The sequence below is a fragment of the Cydia fagiglandana genome, chromosome 17 (genome assembly GCF_963556715.1).
Source record: "Cydia fagiglandana chromosome 17, ilCydFagi1.1, whole genome shotgun sequence".
Classification (NCBI taxonomy): Eukaryota; Metazoa; Arthropoda; class Insecta; order Lepidoptera; family Tortricidae; genus Cydia; species Cydia fagiglandana.
The window spans coordinates 2,818,931-2,840,290 of record NC_085948.1 but is presented as its reverse complement, the minus strand read 5'-3'; the positions used below and the strand labels follow the sequence as shown (position 1 = coordinate 2,840,290).

Here is a 21,360-nt window from a genome sequence, read left to right as displayed (position 1 = left end):
CTTTCCGATCAACTCACCTTAAAACACTACGATAAATTAATAAACACACTTAACTTTACAGCACTTAAAAGCGATCACTCAAATAAACTTCAATATAGCGAAGATAACTTAAGTTGTAATTATAAAATAAATACGAAATACGAAAATTCTAGAGCCGAGAGCACGCACACCCTTCACCGACAAGCGCAGAAACCCGACTGGCGCGACCTCATGCGGCGATTGATAGTTTATTTTCAATTCAAAGGTGGGAGCGCTGCGTTCGGTTTCAATGACTCCGATAAAGGTTTTATGCCATATTTTCAGCTAATCCGACAATACTAGAATTAATTTCGTTTAAATCTTTATTTACAATTTACGACTCGCAAGTAGAGTTATATTTTTTTTAATAAACTGCGTGTCAACGTTTAATAAATTGTACCTACTTATTGACAGCTAATTTCAATTACTTGAAAGTTATGTACGTTGACAAAAAGTTGATTAGCTAGTTGATTACGCTTTAATAAAAAAAAATATATTTTTGAATGATTATACGTGTTTTTTTTTTTTAATTTAACTACGCTTTCGGACTAATTGAATTTATGAATAATTATGATTCAAATCATATTGAAATGTTCTCGCCGTCGTACATTCGTTAATAATCTTGGCGCCATCGCGATGGCTACATCCTGTGGCGGGACGCGCTGTGATTGGCTGAGCAATGCCGGGCCTCCACAGACAAGATCTACGTTTGCAAACCTCTTACTTCTAAATGCGATGCGATACAAAAAAGGAGTACTTATAAAAAAACATAAATAATGCATTCCATGCCTTATAAAAGAAAGAAAAAATTAATTGCTAAAAATTATGTGAACGTCGTAATGAGTCATATTTTTGAAAACGTTACTTCTAAACATTTTGAATTTGAAATGAAACAACAACTGAATAAAATATCTACCCTCATTTTTAAATAAGATTACTCATTATGGGCATCTTGACTTTTTTTTGTAGAACTAGTTAGGTCCAGCAAAGCAATACGTGCAGTCGTTCTAATATATATAATAAATTTTAATCAAGGAATTATTTATTATAATAATGTATTTATTCAAAATTATTTATAGCGAATAATATATGTGTTTTGTTATTTGACGGCTATTAATAACATTCAAGAATCTATATTTTTTTATAATCATGGCCTCAGGTAATTTTTTAACGGTTAAAACTCATTTATCGGAGTTTAAAAATAATTCGGACAAGGATACAATAAGTGAGGTAAGTGATAAACAACACTCTTATTTTTAGGTTTCGATATTAAAAGTATTTCTGGCTGGAACCTGTAACCGTCCGCCATTTTAAGATTTAACGGCATGACTCAATAATGTGAATCATAATTTTATTTCACGCTTTTATGTTTAGTTAGTTGCATAATTTAAATGTAAAAATCTAATTCACGCTTTATTTTTAAACGTAAACATAAACGCTTAAAATGAATCGCTTAACAGAAACAAATTTTTTTTTCCTAATTTGCAAAGTTTGTTCACAGACAAATTTTCTTGTAGCTTGATCCTATATTCTTAATTATAATTTAATCACACTGACTGAACAGATCCAGTTCAACCTAAATTTAAACAAAAAAAAATCTATGTGGACTAGGTACCTATATTAAATTCGATTCTAGTGTAATGTAATGTAATGTGTAAGTACTAAAAAAAGTACCCAATAAAAATTAGTACGTACGAAATAACCATAATAATAACCATATGCCGTGACAGTATAGATATTAAGTTATACATGAATGTCGTGTAATTAATTACCTATTACAGGCGTCAGAAAGCGGCACGAGCAACTCTACGTCAGCTGAAGACCTCCAAAAACTCGCTGTGATTCTCGGCTTGAATAGCGTCGAAGATGTATACCAAGAACGATTCCGTGTTGACAGACGCCGGTTGGAGACAATGCTGGCTGGTAATTAAAGATTAAGAAATAGTTATTTGTTTTACAAGGGGGTAAAGTTGTTGTTTAACCACTCGTGCTAATATTGATACCCGAGCAAGCGAAAGATCCCAAAATTGAACCACGAGCGTAGCGAGTGGTTCAAAATATGGAATCTTGAGCGTTGCGAGAGTTTCAAAGCACGAGGGTTAAACAAAATTTGCCCCCGAGAGAAACACAATTTTTTTCACCACACCAACCCGAAGAAAATATTAACTGTAAGATATCAGACAAAAACAAACCAAATCAAATCCAAATGAATGTCATTAAATATTTATCATTCAAAATCATCATTTAAAAGTCAATTCAACCTGCAAACATAAGATAACAACTCAAAATTTGCATTTGATTACTTTGCCTCACATGTGAATAAAATGCAACTTTGCTATCGATTTTTTAGTAAGCCTTTCCGAGCTGGTGTGGTGAAAAAACTTTTTTTTAATGGTCGAACCAAAGTTTTTACCTTCTCCTTTACATTCCAGATAATTTGGACGAATCTCAAACGGCGCAAGCTTTCTTCCACCGGGTAATTATTTTTACGATTAAATTAATTTAAACAAAGTCAACACTTCAATTGTTAATTTAAAATTATTTTTTCAGATAATGAATGACACTAACACATTGATCAACTGGCCAACGCGTTTAAAAATCGGAGCCCGCTCAAAAAAAGGTTGGTAACAATTTTTCCTAAATAACAATCAGGACGGCAACTTAACGGGGACAGTGAAAGTACTTATCCCATTTTTGAACGCAGCCTAAAACTCGAAATTTCGGTTAGCCTATCAGCGGGCTCAAAATTTGGCGCGCGCGCCGGCGCCAAAAAGTCTCGTCGCAACGGCGCCAGTCCGGCTCACTTTGCATTAAGTTTGAAAATATTAACGCGTCGTCCGTTACTTAAAACCAAAATTAGCAATCAATTTTTTATTTTATTCGTATTTAAATGAAGTTATCATGGTTTCTACAGAGAATAGTGATGAATTATTGTATAATCTTATTAGAAAAATACGTGATAATAATTTTAGTGATTTTTTTGGTAATAATTGTTGTCTATTTTTAACCTTAAAGCTGTTTGTTGTGATAGTGATATTAATTTTATGGTTTAGATCCTCACGTGAGAGTGGCAGGCAGGGTCGATGATGTGAAATTAGCAAGAGAAAAGATTATGCAGTTGCTGGACACGCGGGTAAGTTATAATTTTTACTTATAGGTGTAGTTAAGTCTTACATTGCAGTTCGCAGTTGATCTTGTTGATAATCTAGAATGCTAAGCGTCCATTTATTTAATGACCTTTCAAATCCTGCGAAAGCTTCAATATATACATATTTTATCTTAATGCCATAATTATTTAACTTGGATAAATATTGAATGTAATGCCGTATAGCCCGTATAGGACAGGTAGGTAATATACTAATTTAACTTAACAAATAAGTAGTAGCATAGCAATATCATCAAGGTAGGTATATATAGTCTAATTAAGCTGTGCGAATTGTAACAACATTTGCAAAAGGAATTTGTATTGATTAATTATAGTTTTGTGACAGACAATATTAGCAAACTGTTTTGCGTCAGTCGTGTTATACGTAGTATCTTCTTAGTAGTTTGTGGTCGTGTTAGAGAAGGCGTCCTAATTCCAAGGTCATCAAAGTGTACTAACCATCGTCAAGGCCGTAACCAGGGGGGGGGAGTATTAGGGGGCAATGCCCTACCTTAAAATCCCATTGCCCTTAGCTTAAATACCATCGACTTTGATAATATAGGTATTGCGCCCTAAGTACCTGTAATTGAATCGCTGTTAAACTTCGGTTTAATAGGAAGTGTCCTTTCTGTACGGTAGTATTAGGTACTATTAACACAGAACAATTAATAGTACTGCCGTACAGAAAGGAAACTTCCTACAAAACCGAAGTTTGACAGCGGTTCAGGGTCGAATCATGCTGTCCCTTTCTAATATATGGCACTATCCCTTTAGGCGACTTAGGGTTGTCAAAAATCAAGTGATTATCTTATCTGTGGTCGTGCACGCAAAAGGAAGTCAAGTGGTGCCAACCCTAATAATTGCTCGGAGCAATGCTGAGCCGAGCGGAGCCGAGTTTGACCGAAGTCAGGAGTTTCGCACCCCTGGTATTAGGTACTATTACTTAATATTCTGTGCCCTATCTTAAATTCAACTCTGGTTGCGGTGCCGGCCACCGTTGACTTCGTAATCCTTATTAAAAAGTGTATTTCATTAGGGGTCATCCATTAATTACATCACACGTTTAGGGGGTCAAGAAAATGTGACATGTTGTGACAAGGGGGAGAGGGGGTCACAAACTTTGTGACGTCACTTTAACTTCATCAGTAACCAAAATTTTATTTTAGTCATTTTAATTACTTTACAGTTCAAAAACAAGTTTTTGGATCGATAATCGTTTTTATTAGTTTAATTTTTTTTTCATAATCAGTTTTGGGTTATAAATTTACTAATATTATGACAAAAAAATAATAATACTTAATTCGATTTTCCGATTTCGCTGAAAAAATGTGACGTCACACCAGGGGGGAGGGGTTTGCCAAATGTGACCAAGTGTGACAAGGGGGGGGGGGGGTCAAAAAAACCTTGAAATTCGTGTGACGTAATTAATGGATGACCCCTTATGGCGGCGTTTATTTATAGGCGTGTACCTATTTATTAAGTTATTAGATTAGAGTTATACATAGATAGGGGTTGAAAAGTGGTGGTACTGCTGGTACAGGTAGAGTCAGGCTAAGCTAACTCTGCAGCGTATTGGATAGTATATCTAGTGGGTAACTATTGCCCACAGGAGAGAAAACTAGTGTGTTCGCGCGAACACTAGTTTCCTCTCCTGTGTGTGGGCATGTAAGTAATGATTTTATCATAGTTCTCTAAATAAAAGGAGAACCTTTTCACGTGGATAAGGGTTAAATAAGAAAATTAACCTTTACAGCCCTTAACTCTTGTGTATGTCTACAGGAAAGACGTAACACAGTTTTCTGTTTGACCCTTAATGTATACGTTGTCGGCAGAGCAACCGTGTGACGATGAAGATCGACGTCAGCTACACGGACCACTCCCACATCATCGGAAAGGTAATAAATGAATTCATGTTTTTACCACCATTTACCATTTTTGTCCTATTCAAAAACCGATCGAGTGCGAGTCGGACTCGCGCACGAAGGCTTCCGTACCATTACGAGTATGTATTTGTTGTTATAGTTATATCGGCAACAGAAATACATCATCTGTGAACATTTCAATTGTCTATAGCTATCGCGGTTCATGAGATGACAGACAGACGGACAGCGGAGTCCTAGTAATAGGGTCCCGTTTTTACCCTTTGAGTACGGCACCCTAAAAATATTACGTAGGTAGGTACTTAAACGCCAACCTCATTACTCTTAAGTTTTTAAATTAGAATCGATCGTACGCTCACAGTTCTATTGCGAAATCTTTTGCTTGCTTAGGACTTTGCATTGAATACCACTTTCAGTTTTCAGTATATAACAAACTATTACAAGTATAATATACCTAGTATACCTACTAGTACCTAATACAGTGTGAAATACTACCTACAATCTAGTTTGAAAAAGAGGATGGGTGGTCCATCTGGTGCGCAAGATACTACCTATACTACGCACGGTGGCGCTGTTCCTACATACATGACGACATTTTTACTCAATAAAATGATTATGCGCTATTTCTAGGGAGGACTAACAATAAAGCGCGTAATGGAGGAGACCGGCTGCCATATCCACTTCCCGGATTCAAACCGGACCAGCGCCATCGAGAAGAGCAACCAAGTTTCTATCGCCGGAGATATGGAGCGTGTGGAGAGGGCTCGGGCTCGTGTTCGGGTAAGTGCATGACTGTGGCGCCTCGCTGGCGGCTTATGGACTGTTTATTCGTTAGACTGTTGACATCTGTGTGTATTAAATCAAAACTTGGGTCTTGAGTAGGGCTGCCAACCGTCTGGGTTTCCCCGGATTTGTCCTAGTTTGGAAGCCGTCCGGGGTGGTTTTCAAAAAGTGTCCGGAGAAACTATATTGTGAGGAAACACCTTATTGAATTTAATTATTTACTTACCGGCATTATTGTGTACAAAGTAGGTAAAACCGTATAAATACACGTCCGGGGGAAAAAATGCGATTTAAGCCAAATGTCCGTGTTTTTTTAGTCTTTGTCCGGGTTCGCCGAATTTAGAGATGGCAGCCCTAGTCTTGAGTACCAATGACCTGTCCGGTATTCCGGGAAAGCAGAAAAAATCCTTCGCGCCTACAAAAATACCCATTGCAACTTCTTTTTTTATCTTATGGCAACCCATTGCAACTTTATTGACCTTTTTCATCAGGCGCTGACTCCACTGGTGTTCTGCTTCGAGTTGCCGATAGTGGCGCCATCTCAGCCGCTGCCCGACATCAACTCTCCATACGTGCAGCAGATACAAGAACAATACAATGTGCAGGTAAGAGTGGTATTCCACCTGTCCAATTGAATGTGTAGGTATTTGCGTCTCATATTCTGCCTATTTTGCCTAGGTGTACAACAAATTGTATTAAGTCATAATATGTATTATTTGGCTAGATTAGATAAAATGTGACGAAATATTTTTTTTTTAACAGGTCATGCTCCGCAACCGTCCCAAGCTCCACGCAAATCTTCTAGTGGTAAAGGGAGTACAGTGGGAGGTGCAGGCCACCATGGAAGCGACGGGGCTGCTCATGAACTACATGTGCGGTCAGCTCGCGGTAAGTCATACATTTAACAGGCCATGCTCCGCAACCGTCCCAAGCTGCACGCAAACCTTCTAGTAGTAAAGGGAGTACAGTGGGAGGTGCAGGCCACCATGGAAGCTACGGGGCTGCTCATGAACTACATGTGCGGTCAGCTCGCGGTAAGTCATACATTTAACAGGTCATGCTCCGCAACCGTCCCAAGCTGCACGCAAATCTCCTAGTAGTAAAGGGAGTACAGTGGGAGGAGCAGGCCACCATGGAAGCTACGGGGCTGCTCATGAACTACATGTGCGGTCAGCTCGCGGTAAGTCATACATTTAACAGGCCATGCTCCGCAACCGTCCCAAGCTGCACGCAAACCTCCTAGTAGTAAAGGGAGTACAGTGGGAGGTGCAGGCCACCATGGAAGCTACGGGGCTGCTCATGAACTACATGTGCGGTCAGCTCGCGGTAAGTCATACATTTAACAGGCCATGCTCCGCAACCGTCCCAAGCTGCACGCGAATTTTCTAGTAGTAAAGGGAGTACAGTGGGAGGTGCAGGCCACCATGGAAGCTACGGGGCTGCTCATGAACTACATGTGCGGTCAGCTCGCGGTAAGTCATACATTTAACAGGTCATGCTCCGCAACCGTCCCAAGCTGCACGCAAATCTCCTAGTAGTAAAGGGAGTACAATGGAAGGAGCAGGCCACCATGGAAGCTACGGGGCTGCTCATGAACTACATGTGCGGTCAGCTCGCGGTAAGTCATACATTTAACAGGCCATGCTCCGCAACCGTCCCAAGCTGCACGCAAACCTTCTAGTAGTAAAGGGAGTACAGTGGGAGGTGCAGGCCACCATGGAAGCTACGGGGCTGCTCATGAGCTACATGTGCGGTCAGCTCGCGGTAAGTCGTACATTTAACAGGTCATGCTCCGCAACCGTCCCAAGCTGCACGCAAATCTCCTAGTAGTAAAGGGAGTACAGTGGGAGGTGCAGGCCACCATGGAAGCTACGGGGCTGCTCATGAACTACATGTGCGGTCAGCTCGCGGTAAGTCATACATTTAACAGGTCATGCTCCGCAACCGTCCCAAGCTCCACGCAAACCTTGTAGTGGTAAAGGGAGTACAGTGGGAGGTGCAGGCCACCATGGAAGCTACGGGGCTGCTCATGAACTACATGTGCGGTCAGCTCGCGGTAAGTCACACATTTAACAGGTCATGCTCCGCAACCGTCCCAAGCTGCACGCAAACCTTCTAGTAGTAAAGGGAGTACAGTGGGAGGTGCAGGCCACCATGGAAGCTACGGGGCTGCTCATGAACTACATGTGCGGTCAGCTCGCGGTAAGTCATACATTTAACAGGTCATGCTCCGCAACCGTCCCAAGCTGCACGCAAATCTCCTAGTAGTAAAGGGAGTACAATGGAAGGAGCAGGCCACCATGGAAGCTACGGGGCTGCTCATGAACTACATGTGCGGTCAGCTCGCGGTAAGTCATACATTTAACAGGCCATGCTCCGCAACCGTCCCAAGCTGCACGCAAACCTTCTAGTAGTAAAGGGAGTACAGTGGGAGGTGCAGGCCACCATGGAAGCTACGGGGCTGCTCATGAGCTACATGTGCGGTCAGCTCGCGGTAAGTCGTACATTTAACAGGTCATGCTCCGCAACCGTCCCAAGCTGCACGCAAATCTCCTAGTAGTAAAGGGAGTACAATGGGAGATGCAGGCCACCATGGAAGCTACGGGGCTGCTCATGAACTACATGTGCGGTCAGCTCGCGGTAAGTCATACATTTAACAGGTCATGCTCCGCAACCGTCCCAAGCTGCACGCAAATCTCCTAGTAGTAAAGGGAGTACAGTGGGAGGTGCAGGCCACCATGGAAGCTACGGGGCTGCTCATGAACTACATGTGCGGTCAGCTCGCGGTAAGTCATACATTTAACAGGTCATGCTCCGCAACCGTCCCAAGCTCCACGCAAACCTTGTAGTGGTAAAGGGAGTACAGTGGGAGGTGCAGGCCACCATGGAAGCTACGGGGCTGCTCATGAACTACATGTGCGGTCAGCTCGCGGTAAGTCACACATTTAACAGGTCATGCTCCGCAACCGTCCCAAGCTGCACGCAAACCTTCTAGTAGTAAAGGGAGTACAGTGGGAGGGAGGTTTAGCAAAGCTTTTGAAATGTTAGATTATGAAACGTTGTATTGCAAACTAGAGCAGAGCGGTATACAGGGCCCTTTAGTTAACTTGCTGAAAAACTATCACAAAAATAGACACACACGAGTAAAGATAAACAACACATACAGTGACGAAATAAAAACCGAAAAAGGCACGGCACAAGGATCCATAATCGGCCCAACTGAGTACTTGCTGTATGTTAATGATATGTGCAACATAATAACCGAGGGCTCTGTCTATCAGTTCGCGGACGACACATGCATTATCACAGCCGACCGTGACATAGCGGCCGCCGAGCGCACAATGCAATCTAACTTCAACACCCTTTGCAAATGGGCGCACGACGTCGGTTTAGTAATTAACGCGCAAAAGACGAAAATAATGCATATCCGTTCGGCTCACAATAAAACCACTCATGACATTACTGTGTTTGCACACCAACATAGCTGCTTGCACCAACATAATATCACAAACTGTAACTGTGATAAAATCGAAGTAGTCACAGAACACATGTATCTTGGGCTCATAATCGACCATAGATTCAACTGGGGACCTCATATTAATTATGTGTGCGATAAATTAAGAGCAATTCTAAGTAAAATGTCAACCCTAAGGTACAAATTACCGTACAAAACCTTGCGTATGCTGTACTTAGCCCTGGCTGACTCTGTGATCGGTTACGCTCTGAGTACATATGGTAGAACCTTTAAAACATATATAGAAAAAATATATAACCTACAGATAAGACTACTGAAGACAATTGTACCTAAGCATATAAAAAAGAAACACGAAACAGACTACTCTCAACTTTTCAAATACTGTAATATACTCCCAGTTCAAAATAAATGTAAACTAGCCATACTAACTGAAGAATATCACCATGTTACTAAACTAAAAGAATATATAAGATGTACAAAACTAAGAAGTTTACAGAGCCAAAACAAATATTGTTTACCCAAATATAAGAACATTTATGGCACTAGACTGTATACATATATATTGCCTAAAATATTAAATGATTTGCCAGAAGATACTAGATTAAAATATGTAAACGGGAAAAATAGAAAAAAAGTAATTAAGACGCACTTGTTACAATCTAACGACTTTAGTTACATATATTAAGAATTTTAATTAGTATAAGATAGATATGTATATTGTCATGTTATTTTCTCGAACTCCCCATCGGCATACAAACCTCCTCAAGGTTTTGCCCACGATGGGTCTTGTAATAATAATGTACGTTATTTAGCTTATTGTTCAATAAATTAAAAAAAAAAAAAGGTGCAGGCCACCATGGAAGCTACGGGGCTGCTCATGAACTACATGTGCGGTCAGCTCGCGGTAAGTCATACATTTAACAGGTCATGCTCCGCAACCGTCCCAAGCTGCACGCAAATCTCCTAGTAGTAAAGGGAGTACAGTGGGAGGTGCAGGCCACCATGGAAGCTACAGGGCTGCTGATGAACTACATGTGCGGTCAGCTCGCGGTAAGTCATACATTTAACAGGTCATGCTCCGCAACCGTCCCAAGCTGCACGCAAACCTTCTAGTAGTAAAGGGAGTACAGTGGGAGGTGCAGGCCACCATGGAAGCTACGGGGCTGCTCATGAACTACATGTGCGGTCAGCTCGCGGTAAGTCATACATTTAACAGGTCATGCTCCGCAACCGTCCCAAGCTGCACGCAAATCTTCTAGTAGTAAAGGGAGTACAGTGGGAGGTGCAGGCCACCATGGAAGCTACGGGGTTGCTCATGAACTACATGTGCGGTCAGCTCGCGGTAAGATAAAAAAATTGACCTCTTATCTAGACCCCTATTCGACAAGCGACGTTTGACGTATCGTGTTGATCTCCCGTTGATGTGGGAAAAATCATAAGTTCTCGAATACGTACAATGTCAAAATTTGACATTAACAATCCACAGTTAGGGTGACAAGCAAACCAAACCGAACCACCCTTAGTTTAGAGTTGAGTTTTGGATGGTTTTGGTTGTACCAAATGATATTATCCACCGTTGATGGAATCAACACTCAGTATGCAATAAAATCAACTGTTGATTTGACGTGGATGCGAAATCTGACAGTTGTACGTGTCGAATTTGGCCCCTATATAATCTAACGAGATCCGACCCGCGAATTCTTATTTTTAGCTCGCGAGAAGGAGAATAATCTCATGAACCGTGATAGCAATTAAGACAGTCGAAATGTTCACAGATTAATTATGTAATTTATGTATTTCTGATGCCACTATGACAACAAATAGCTACTATAAAGTACGGAACCCTCTCTGGACAAGTCCGACTCGCACTTGTCCGGTTTTTTTAGTAACTTCGCGCGACATATTTCGGAAAGTCTAGGTCTCCATTTATTAACGCTGAGACGGGTGTCCGTTGAAAATGCAAGCAGCTTTGTGGCAACGAGCACGTTGAGATATCTTTTTAGTACGTCTATTAAGTGTTCTTCACTACCTTTTCTTTTTCAGAGCCAAACCCACGTCCAGATGTCGCTAGAAATCTCTCCGATCCACCACAGCGTGGTCGTAGGCCGCGGCGCCGAGCAACTCAAGGTCATCATGAAGGGAACCAACACACAAATCATGTTCCCTGACGCTGATGACCCCAACATACCTGTGATCAAGAAGAGCTGCGTCACTATAACGGGACAAATTAAGGATGTTTACACGGCGCGGCAGCAGCTTGTGGTGAGTAAAGGTCAAGGTCATCATAAAGGACACAAATACTCAAATCATGTTTCCTGACGCTGATGATCCCAACATACTTGCGATCAAGAAGAGCTGCGTCACTATAACTGGACAGATTAAGGATGTTTACACGGCGCGGCAGCAGCTTGTGGTGAGTAAAGGTCAAGGTCATCATAAAGGACACATATACTCAAATCATGTTTCCTGACGCTCATGATCCCAACATACTTGTGATCAAGAAGAGCTGTGTGACTATAACTGGACAGATTAAGGATGTTTATACGGCGCGGCAGCAGCTTGTGGTGAGTAAAGGTCAAGGTCATCATAAAGGACACAAATACTCAAATCATGTTTCCTGACGCTGATGATCCCAACATACTTGCGATCAAGAAGAGCTGCGTCACTATAACTGGACAGAGATTAAGGATGTTTATACGGCGCGGCAGCAGCTTGTGGTGAGTAAAGGTCAAGGTCATCATAAAGGACACAAATACTCAAATCATGTTTCCTGACGCTGATGATCCCAACATACTTGCGATCAAGAAGAGCTGCGTCACTATAACTGGACAGATTAAGGATGTTTACACGGCGCGGCAGCAGCTTGTGGTGAGTAAAGGTCAAGGTCATCATAAAGGACACATATACTCAAATCATGTTTCCTGACGCTCATGATCCCAACATACTTGTGATCAAGAAGAGCTGTGTGACTATAACTGGACAGATTAAGGATGTTTATACGGCGCGGCAGCAGCTTGTGGTAAGTAAAGGACAAGTAAAAAGTCAAGGTAATCATAAAGGATACAAATACACAAATCATGTTCCCTGACGCTGATGACCCCAACATACCTGTGATTAAGAAGAGCTGCGTCACTATAACTGGACAGATTAAGGATAAAGCGGCGAGGCAGCAGCTTGTAGTAAGTAAAGGTTAATTAGAAGGTCAAGGTCATCATAAAGGACACAAATCATGTTTCCTGATGCTGATGATCCTAACACATAACTGTGATCAAGAAGAGTTGTGTGACTATAACTGGACATATATAGGATGTTTATACGGCGCGGCAGCAGCTTGTGGTAAGTAAAACTCAAGTAAAAGTTCAAGGTCATCATAAAGGACACAAATACTCAAATAATGTTCCCTGACGCTGATGATCCTAACATACCTGTGATCAAGAAGAGTTGTGTCTAGTACTATTATTTAATCTGTGGTTGTGTGACGATTACGGGACAGATTAAGGATGTTTATACGGCGCGGCAGCAGCTTGTGGTAAGTAAAGGTCAAGTAAAAGGTCAAGGTCATCATAAAGGACACAATATACAAATCATGATTCCTGATGCTGATGATCCCAACATACCTGTGCCCGTAAGGCCCATTCTGAGATATATTTACGTCAATGGTTGTCACACAATGACAAGGCAATAGTCAAATACTCCTATGATTAACCGTAAAAAAAAATGTTCACGCTTTCCATTTGCTAAAAATTTCATTGGTAACCTCCACCAATTCCTCAACAGGGAAGCCTGCCCCTGGTAGTGATCTTCGACGTTCCCGAGGAAGCTTGCCGCCTGGATCCCGACGCTGCCGTCAAACTGATGCACAAATACAACGTCTACATCAACATCCGCCGCAAACCGAAGCAGGGCATCGCGTCCGTTGTCATCAAGGGCATTGAGAGATGTGCAGGTGAAATATCATTTTGTTCTCAGCAATTCAACCAAGCGTAGGTATAGTAGGTATGCTACAGGAATCATGAGTAGGTATAACAGTAGAGGCTGGATCATGAGGCTGCTGATATACTGATGCACAAACCCAACGTGTACATCAACATCCGCAGCAAACGGAAGCTGGGCATCGCGTCCGTTGTCATCAAGGGCATTGAGAGATGTGCAGGTGAAATATCATTTTTTTCTCACCTACCAACATAGTATGCTACCATAGTATGCTACAGGAATCATAGGTACTTAAGTAGAGGCTGGATCATGAGGCTGCTGATATACTGATGCACAAACACAACGTGTACATCAACATCCGCAGCAAACGGAAGCAGGGCATCGCGTCCGTTGTCATCAAGGGCATTGAGAGATGTGCAGGTGAAATATCATTTTGTTCCCAGCAACTCGACCATTGCACGTAAAACCGATGGCCATTGGGGCGGAAAGGTGCTCGAGTGGCGACCACGTACTGGAAGGCGCAGCGTGGGTAGACCCCCACAAGGGGGACTGATGACCTGGTAAAGGTTGCGAGAGTACGCTGGATGCGGGTGGCGCAAGAATGGTCATTGTGGCACTTTTTAGGGGAGGCCTATGTTCAGCAGTGGACGTCCTCTGGCTGATATAATGATGATGATGAAGTCAACCAAGCGTATAGTATGCTACAGGAATCATAGGTACCTAAGTAGAGGCAGGATCATGCTGTTAAACTGATGCACAAATACAACGTGTATATCAACATCCGCCGCAAACCGAAGCAGGGCATCGCGTCCGTTGTCATCAAGGGCATTGAGAGATGTGCAGGTGAAATATCATTTTGTTCTCAGCAACTCAACCAAGCGTAGGTATAGTAGGTATGCTACAGGAATCATGAGTAGGTATAACAGTAGAGGCTGGATCATTAGGCTGCCGTCAAACTGATGCACAAATACAACGTGTACATCAACATCCGTCGCAAACCGAAGCAGGGCATCGCGTCGGTTGTCATCAAGGGCATTGAGAGATGTGCAGGTGAAATATCATTTTGTTCTCAGCAACTCAACCAAGCGTAGGTATAGTAGGTATGCTACAGGAATCATGAGTAGGTATAACAGTAGAGGCTGGATCATGAGGCTGCCGTCAAACTGATGCACAAATACAACGTGTACATCAACATCCGTCGCAAACCGAAGCAGGGCATCGCGTCTGTTGTCATCAAGGGCATTGAGAGATGTGCAGGTGAAATATAATTTTGTTCTCAGCAACTCAAACATTGCACGTAGAACCGATGGCCATTGGGGCGGAAAGGTGCTCGAGTGGCGACCACGTACTGGAAGGCGCAGCGTGGGTAGACCCCCACAAGGGGGACTGATGACCTGGTAAAGGTTGCGAGAGTACGCTGGATGCGGGTAGCGCAAGACTGGTCATTGTGGCACTTTTTGGGGGAGGCCTATGTTCAACAGTGGACGTCCTCTGGCTGATATAACGATGATGATGAAGTCAACGAAGCGTATAGTATGCTACAGGAATCATAGGTACCTAAGTAGAGACAGGATCATGAGGCTGCTGTCTAACTGATGCACAAATACAACGTGTACATCAACATCCGTCGCAAACTCGCGTCCGTTGTCATCATTGGCATTGAGAGATGTGCAGGTGAAATATCTGTATATTGTTGGAAGTGTACTTACCTATTGAAACACTCGAGCTTGAGCGTTTAACAAAAAATTTGACATTTTTTTCACCCCTTTTTGAACCCTCCATGCGCGAGTCCGACTCGCATGTGGTCGGTTTTTTTCATACATGATTTTGTTTGCGTAGTCTTTAGTTTTTTAAATTATGATGATGTCATCATCATAATCATTGTTTTTAAGAGCCTATTAGCTCTTGTCGGTGGAGTATTCGCCATTCCGTTCTTTTCTCTCCCACTGTTTTGAGTTCCTGATACGTCACTACATTCATTTTCTCTTTGGCCTGGTCAATATATGCACGTCTCGGTTTTCCTCTGCCTCTCTGTTCTTCTATTCTGCCTTCAATTATAGACTTTATGTAATTCTCGTGACGTATCAGGTGCCCCAACATGTTTCCCCTTCTGGGCCCCTATTCGACAAGCGACGTTTGACGTAACGTGTTGATCTCCCGTTGATGTGGGAAAAATGATAAGTTCTCGAATACGTACAATGTCAAAATTTGACATTAACAATCCACAGTTAGGGTGACAAGCAAACCAAACCGAACCACCCTTAGTTTAGAGTTGAGTTTTGGTTGTACCAAATGATATTATCCACCGTTGATGGAATCAACACTCAGTATGCAATAAAATCAACTGTTGATTTGACGTGGATGCGAAATCTGACAGTCGTACATGTCGAATTTGGCCCCTGTTTTCAATTGTTTTTAGCAGAGATCTCTTCTTACCTACCAAATTTAATACTTCCGTATTTGTTTTCGATGATGTCATTGACAATATTGTATTTTCCGCTAGGTGACCTGTACGAAGCACGCAGAGAGCTGCTCGGTGGTAAGGAGCCCGTCATCACGGCAGAGATCCCGGAATCCTATAGGTGAGGACTTTTTATGAAACATCAAACATCAAAACATCAACATTTATTCAGCAAATAGGCCACAAGGGCACTTTTACACGTCAACATTGAATTTACATAAAAGCAAAAATAATAACATCAACAATTTTATAAAATAAAACTAACAATTCAATCTAACGTATTACAATTACTAAGAGATGTATATGGTCTCTTAATGTCGACTTACATACAAAATACAGATAAAAAAACACACGAAAGAAAATCTATAATATTTAGAGGTGTAAATGTCTCTAGATGTCTCTAGGTGTAGGTGTAGATGACGAATGTCTGCTTAGTTGCTTACCATTCAGAAGCTTTTAATAGACGTAAGAGTTGATGAGAAAATTGAAAACTGCGTGTGACATATCATGGTATTTCGAACATCGATCGTCCGTGATAGTACCTACTTACGTTAAGTAGAAAATGTATAAACACGTACCTAATGGATAAAATTAAATGGAGTTAATTAAAATACTTTGAGAATGTTACTAAATTTAAGTTCAAGAATGCATTCTTGAAATAATCGGTAATAAAAATAAACACGGTGTATATTAGAAGGTTCTTATTAACAACGAAAGTCGAAACTCTTAATTAAGACTTGTAATTTTTTATATTTAAAAACATAATTTCTTGCATATAATATTTTTTTCAACAGCGTCCCGGCCTTGCCTTCCATGCCGTTCGTATACACGTCATTCTCGCCGTCGCACCCGACCGTCACCAACTCCCCGTGCTCCCCATACAACCTGCAGCTGTCCGAGATGACCAACTACGCCAGCCCCATGTTCCAGACACCCACCCCTGGTAAGAGAGAGAGGGAACACACAATACTTACACACGTCACTCTCGCCGTCGCACCCGACCGTCACCAACTCCCCGTGCTCCCCATACAACCTGCAGCTGTCCGAGATGACCAACTACGCCAGCCCCATGTTCCAGACACCCACCCCTGGTAAGAGAGAGAGGGAACACACAATACTTACACATGTCACTCTCGCCGTCGCACCCGACCGTCACCAACTCCCCGTGCTCCCCATACAACCTGCAGCTGTCCGAGATGACCAACTACGCCAGCCCCATGTTCCAGACACACACCCCTGGTAAGAGAGAGAGGGAACACACAATACTTACACACGTCACTCTCGCCGTCGCACCCGACCGTCACCAACTCCCCGTGCTCCCCATACAACCTGCAGCTGTCCGAGATGACCAACTACGCCAGCCCCATGTTCCAGACACCCACCCCTGGTAAGAGAGAGAGGGAACACACAATACTTACACATGTCACTCTCGCCGTCGCACCCGACCGCCACCAACTCCCCGTGCTCCCCATACAACCTGCAGCTGTCCGAGATGACCAACTACGCCAGCCCATGTTCCAGACACCCACCCCTGGTGAGAGAGAGGGAACACACAATACTTACACACGTCACTCTCGCCGTCGCACCCGACCGCCACCAACTCCCCGTGCTCCCCATACAACCTGCAGCTGTCCGAGATGACCAACTACGCCAGCCCATGTTCCAGACACCCACCCCTGGTGAGAGAGAGGGAACACACAATACTTACACAAGTCACTCTCGCCGTCGCCCTCGACCGTCACCAACTCCCCGTGCTCCCCATACAACCTGCAGCTGTCCGAGATGACCAACTACGCCAGCCCCATGTTCCAGACACCCACCCCTGGTGAGAGAGAGACACACAATACTTACACACGTCACTCTCGCCGTCGCACCCGACCGTCACCAACTGCCCGTGCTCCCCATAAACTGTGCAGAAGGGGAACGCGGCCAGTGTCCTGGGAACAATATATGCCTCAGGCTAATTTAGGTTTAGACTTATGATAATTCCCTAATTGTGCAATAAGTAATGTATGTATTTAACTATGTACATCTATGTATTGTACTTTAATATTGAGTTTAATGACACTAAATTAAATAATAATAATTATTTTAGAAACATGAGATGAGATGTTTTGATTGAGCATGTGTAATCAGTATTTGTTTGCTACTTTTCTATTGTATTTCTGATTGTAGGTGTTTTTTAAAATATTGTCATTTTTGGATTGTACTTAATATTTACCTACTGTAAAAAAAAAAACTTTTATGTTGTGTGTTGCTGTGTCCGAGCGTCGACACTTTTCATTTAAGTAAATTTGAATGTACAATCTGTAGCTACATGTGTGATCCTGTAATTGGCTTTCCATCTCTTACTGTGGCATACTCTGTATAGATAGCTGTTGGATCTCCATAACATAAATAAATAAATAAATAAAAAAACATCTTAAAACTTAAAAGTAATATATTTCCTCTCTGGTGTAATCTAAACTGAAACTTTGAACAGGAGGCTACCCCAGCCCACTGTCGCCGGTAGCGATCACACCGCCAGTCTACCCGAACACCTGGCTGATACCGTCCCCTCAGCCCCGGCCCGGGCAGTTCCACTACCCCAGCATGGTCAACATGTACAAGAACAACGCTTGGAACCGTGAGTACCAATCAACTAGAATAGGGATGATGACACATGTTGAATTATATAACAAATACTAGTAGAATAGATAGCAAATGAGCAACTTATCACGATAATGTGGATATTAAATTAATATATGGAATTAATACAAAAATATAGGACCTGAAAGTTTCAAAATTTAAGTTTTATTTTAGCTTCCAAAAAGGAAATAAGTAAGGATACCATTCGATTCCTTACATTTTATACAAAAAAATATTGTATAGCAACTATATGCATAAACGCAATATTTCATCGACAAAAACGCAACAATTTTCATAAAATTTTCATGTTTTGTCCATACTTCAAGATGGACTATCAGAGACCGTGACGTCACGTTCTCTTATCGTTTTGTTAGGAGCGTTTCGCGAGTGAAGTACGACTGTCGGACTTTGACTATCATTTCTGACTTTTGTATTGCTTTAATGCAATGGGTCCCATATAGACTTTTGATCATAAAAACAAACCTGATCGATTTATACCATAAATGAAAATTAGTCATCTAGCCTATAAGGGATAATTTAGACGGCGCGCGAATTCGCATGCGATTTTATTTTAGTTACATTGCGGACAGTGGATTACGTCCAATTCAACCGACCGATCAAAACCCGCAATGGTATGAAACTCGCATGCGAGTTCTCGCATCGTCTAAATCAGCCCTAAAGGATGATTCACGCTAGACCGGGCCGAGGCGTCCGACATGTCATTACAACCATATTTTTTTTGGAGGGGCTTATCTTATTAATATAAAACTTTAATTCGCAGCGATGTCAAACGGTCCGGACATGGGCAGCATGCAGCCACCAATGATGTTGCAGCCCACATATCAGCAAATGCCCGAGGGTAGACATGTAAGTAACTGTTTGGTTTACGAGAAGAAGAATCACCTGACATTTGATCCCATCCCAGCTTTGCACAAAAATTTTTTTTTTTATTCGTGATCGACCATTTCACATCAATTTATATAAGAGAACGACACTACAGTGTTGCCACTTTTTAATTTCTGCTCTTTTTTGTCAGACTATATGCAAATACAACCTATGCTAACCGTGGGGTAGGGGGGCTCAGGGGCTCCACAGCAGGCCACAGGTGACCCTCGCGCAGGCAGCTTTCTCGCGCAAAGATTGGCCATAGCAATCCAGCGCGGGAACGCTGCCTGCGTGGTGGGCACCTTACCAAGGGCGCTTATTTTTAATTTTTTAGCTTTAGATGTTAGTTGTGGTAACTTTTAGTTTCATATTCATTTTATAACACTTATTGCCGCCACTGATAGGTAGTAAACTAATAAATGAGTTTACTACCTATCAGTGGCGGCGCGTCTAGATTGTTTGTAGGCAAGCCGTAGTTAAGTTGCCCTCCCTTTTCTTCATAGGTACGTTTAAAGAAAATGGTCGACCCCAAGTAAGTGGGAGCAGGTCTAGCAAGGAGAAGTTTAAAGAAAATGTCCCAAGAGCCTGAATATCAGACAAGCCGATGGGAATCGAGTTCTATGGACGCTGCGCCACTGCTACCTATGCTATAAATTTATTGATTCACCAAAACTCTCCTAATCCTAGCCATAGAGAGAAAATAGCAATGTGTTTAGTAGGCATTTTTAGTTATACAGTGGAACCTGGATAATTGCAATCTCAAGGGACCGGCCAGTTTTTGTCAATTAACCAGGTTTTTCATTTAAGCAGGTCGTGTCAATTAACGAGGTTCATAAAATCGTTGTGTCAATTATAGAGGTTTTCATTAATAGAGGTTGCGTTCTGACAAATTTCTTTTATGGAGGTGCAAATAACCATTTACAGTAGATTTACACGCTTACGTTCTGGGTTTCTGGTCTATACATATATTGCTTCTCCCTATACTTGCACTTTTACACTACATTAATTACCACTTTATTTTCTTATCATTTGGGTTTAAAAAAATCCCTTGAATTGTAGAAGAAAGTTTTATTAGAATGTAAAAAGCATACTTTGTTTTTTATTGATCAAAACTATTTCACCTACTACAGGCTGTGATAGATACCCAATAAATAAATTGAATTCTGGAGATATAAATAAAATGATCATTGCTTCTGCTGTCTACAAAATATTGTTTCTGCTGTCTACAACTACATTATTTCAATTACAGAGGTAATAAGTAAGACTCGTTTCAATAATAGAGGTAAAAACAAGACCAAAAATAACGGATTTTTTTAGCACAGTGTCAATTATAGAGGTCTTAAGTTGCGATGTGGTCAATTACAGAGGCAAAATTACGAAAAGCACTAAAATCTAAATTGCAATTATAGAGGTTCCAAAATTTCAATTATAGAGGTCTTTTGGTCTCAAGGGACCGGGACCGGACTTTTGGTTGCAATTATTGAGGTTTTCCATTTATCCAGGTGCCAATTAAGCAGGTTTCACTGTATCAATTATTTGACCAACAGACTACGCTGAGCCAGCTCCTGAACTCAAGCTCGCAGGCGAGCAGCGGATACCAGAGCAATTTCACCGGAAGCTCTGTGTCCTTGGATACGCAGAATATTTCCGGTAAGTTGCGCAAACCGAACTACTGGCGCACGAGCGCCGAGCTAACTAGGAGTCGAAGTGGTCGCCTTGGTCAAAATCGGCCGGAAGGATCATCATTATCATTTATGAAGTACACATTGATGTATGTTGTCAGGTGGCGACGGCAGCAACATAGCGTCTCCGTCCGTGTCTCCGATCAGCAAGGGTCACAGCCCCGCGCCTTCCTCCGACACGGATCGCTCTCAACAAGGTACCGTCGCTCACACTGTTATTAACTGTACGTCGATGGACCTTATGCCTTATTTAATAAGGTCCACCGAAGTACAGTCACAGAATAAATAATAGTACTAGGTACAGAAGACTCACTCTCTAACAAAACGCGTTTGTTACGTCAGCACAAATATGACCGCTAGGTGGCGACAGCGCCACGCGCGGCTTATGGCTTTCCCCAAAATTGGGGTGGAACGGATGTACTTTTAGCTACCTGTAGCAAAGCGACGAAATCGCGGAGTGAGCTACGCCT

At 42.1% G+C, this 21,360-nt stretch overlaps 2 protein-coding genes across 2 annotated transcripts in view; one reads left to right on the top strand and one right to left on the bottom strand.

Annotated features, from left to right (window-relative positions):
* Window positions 1-203, bottom strand: part of LOC134672996 (sialin) — a 66,229-nt gene extending 66,026 nt beyond the window's left edge. Inside the window, exon 1 of the mRNA XM_063530955.1 lies at window positions 18-203. The gene's annotated coding sequence lies outside the window, so the exon portion shown is untranslated. The remainder of the gene's footprint in view (window positions 1-17) is intronic.
* Window positions 204-985: 782 nt separating this feature from the next.
* The window catches only part of LOC134672989 (protein bicaudal C), a 30,179-nt gene continuing 9,804 nt past the window's right edge, over window positions 986-21,360 (top strand). Inside the window, exons 1-17 of the mRNA XM_063530948.1 lie at window positions 986-1,248; window positions 1,800-1,941; window positions 2,451-2,494; window positions 2,569-2,638; window positions 3,072-3,151; window positions 4,996-5,058; window positions 5,674-5,823; window positions 6,318-6,431; window positions 6,589-6,714; window positions 11,345-11,563; window positions 13,079-13,247; window positions 15,738-15,816; window positions 16,490-16,638; window positions 18,178-18,321; window positions 19,105-19,190; window positions 20,756-20,858; window positions 20,992-21,087. Of these exons, the coding sequence (XP_063387018.1) occupies window positions 1,168-1,248; window positions 1,800-1,941; window positions 2,451-2,494; window positions 2,569-2,638; window positions 3,072-3,151; window positions 4,996-5,058; window positions 5,674-5,823; window positions 6,318-6,431; window positions 6,589-6,714; window positions 11,345-11,563; window positions 13,079-13,247; window positions 15,738-15,816; window positions 16,490-16,638; window positions 18,178-18,321; window positions 19,105-19,190; window positions 20,756-20,858; window positions 20,992-21,087 (1,915 nt within the window). The 5' untranslated portion in view covers window positions 986-1,167. The remainder of the gene's footprint in view (window positions 1,249-1,799; window positions 1,942-2,450; window positions 2,495-2,568; window positions 2,639-3,071; window positions 3,152-4,995; window positions 5,059-5,673; window positions 5,824-6,317; window positions 6,432-6,588; window positions 6,715-11,344; window positions 11,564-13,078; window positions 13,248-15,737; window positions 15,817-16,489; window positions 16,639-18,177; window positions 18,322-19,104; window positions 19,191-20,755; window positions 20,859-20,991; window positions 21,088-21,360) is intronic.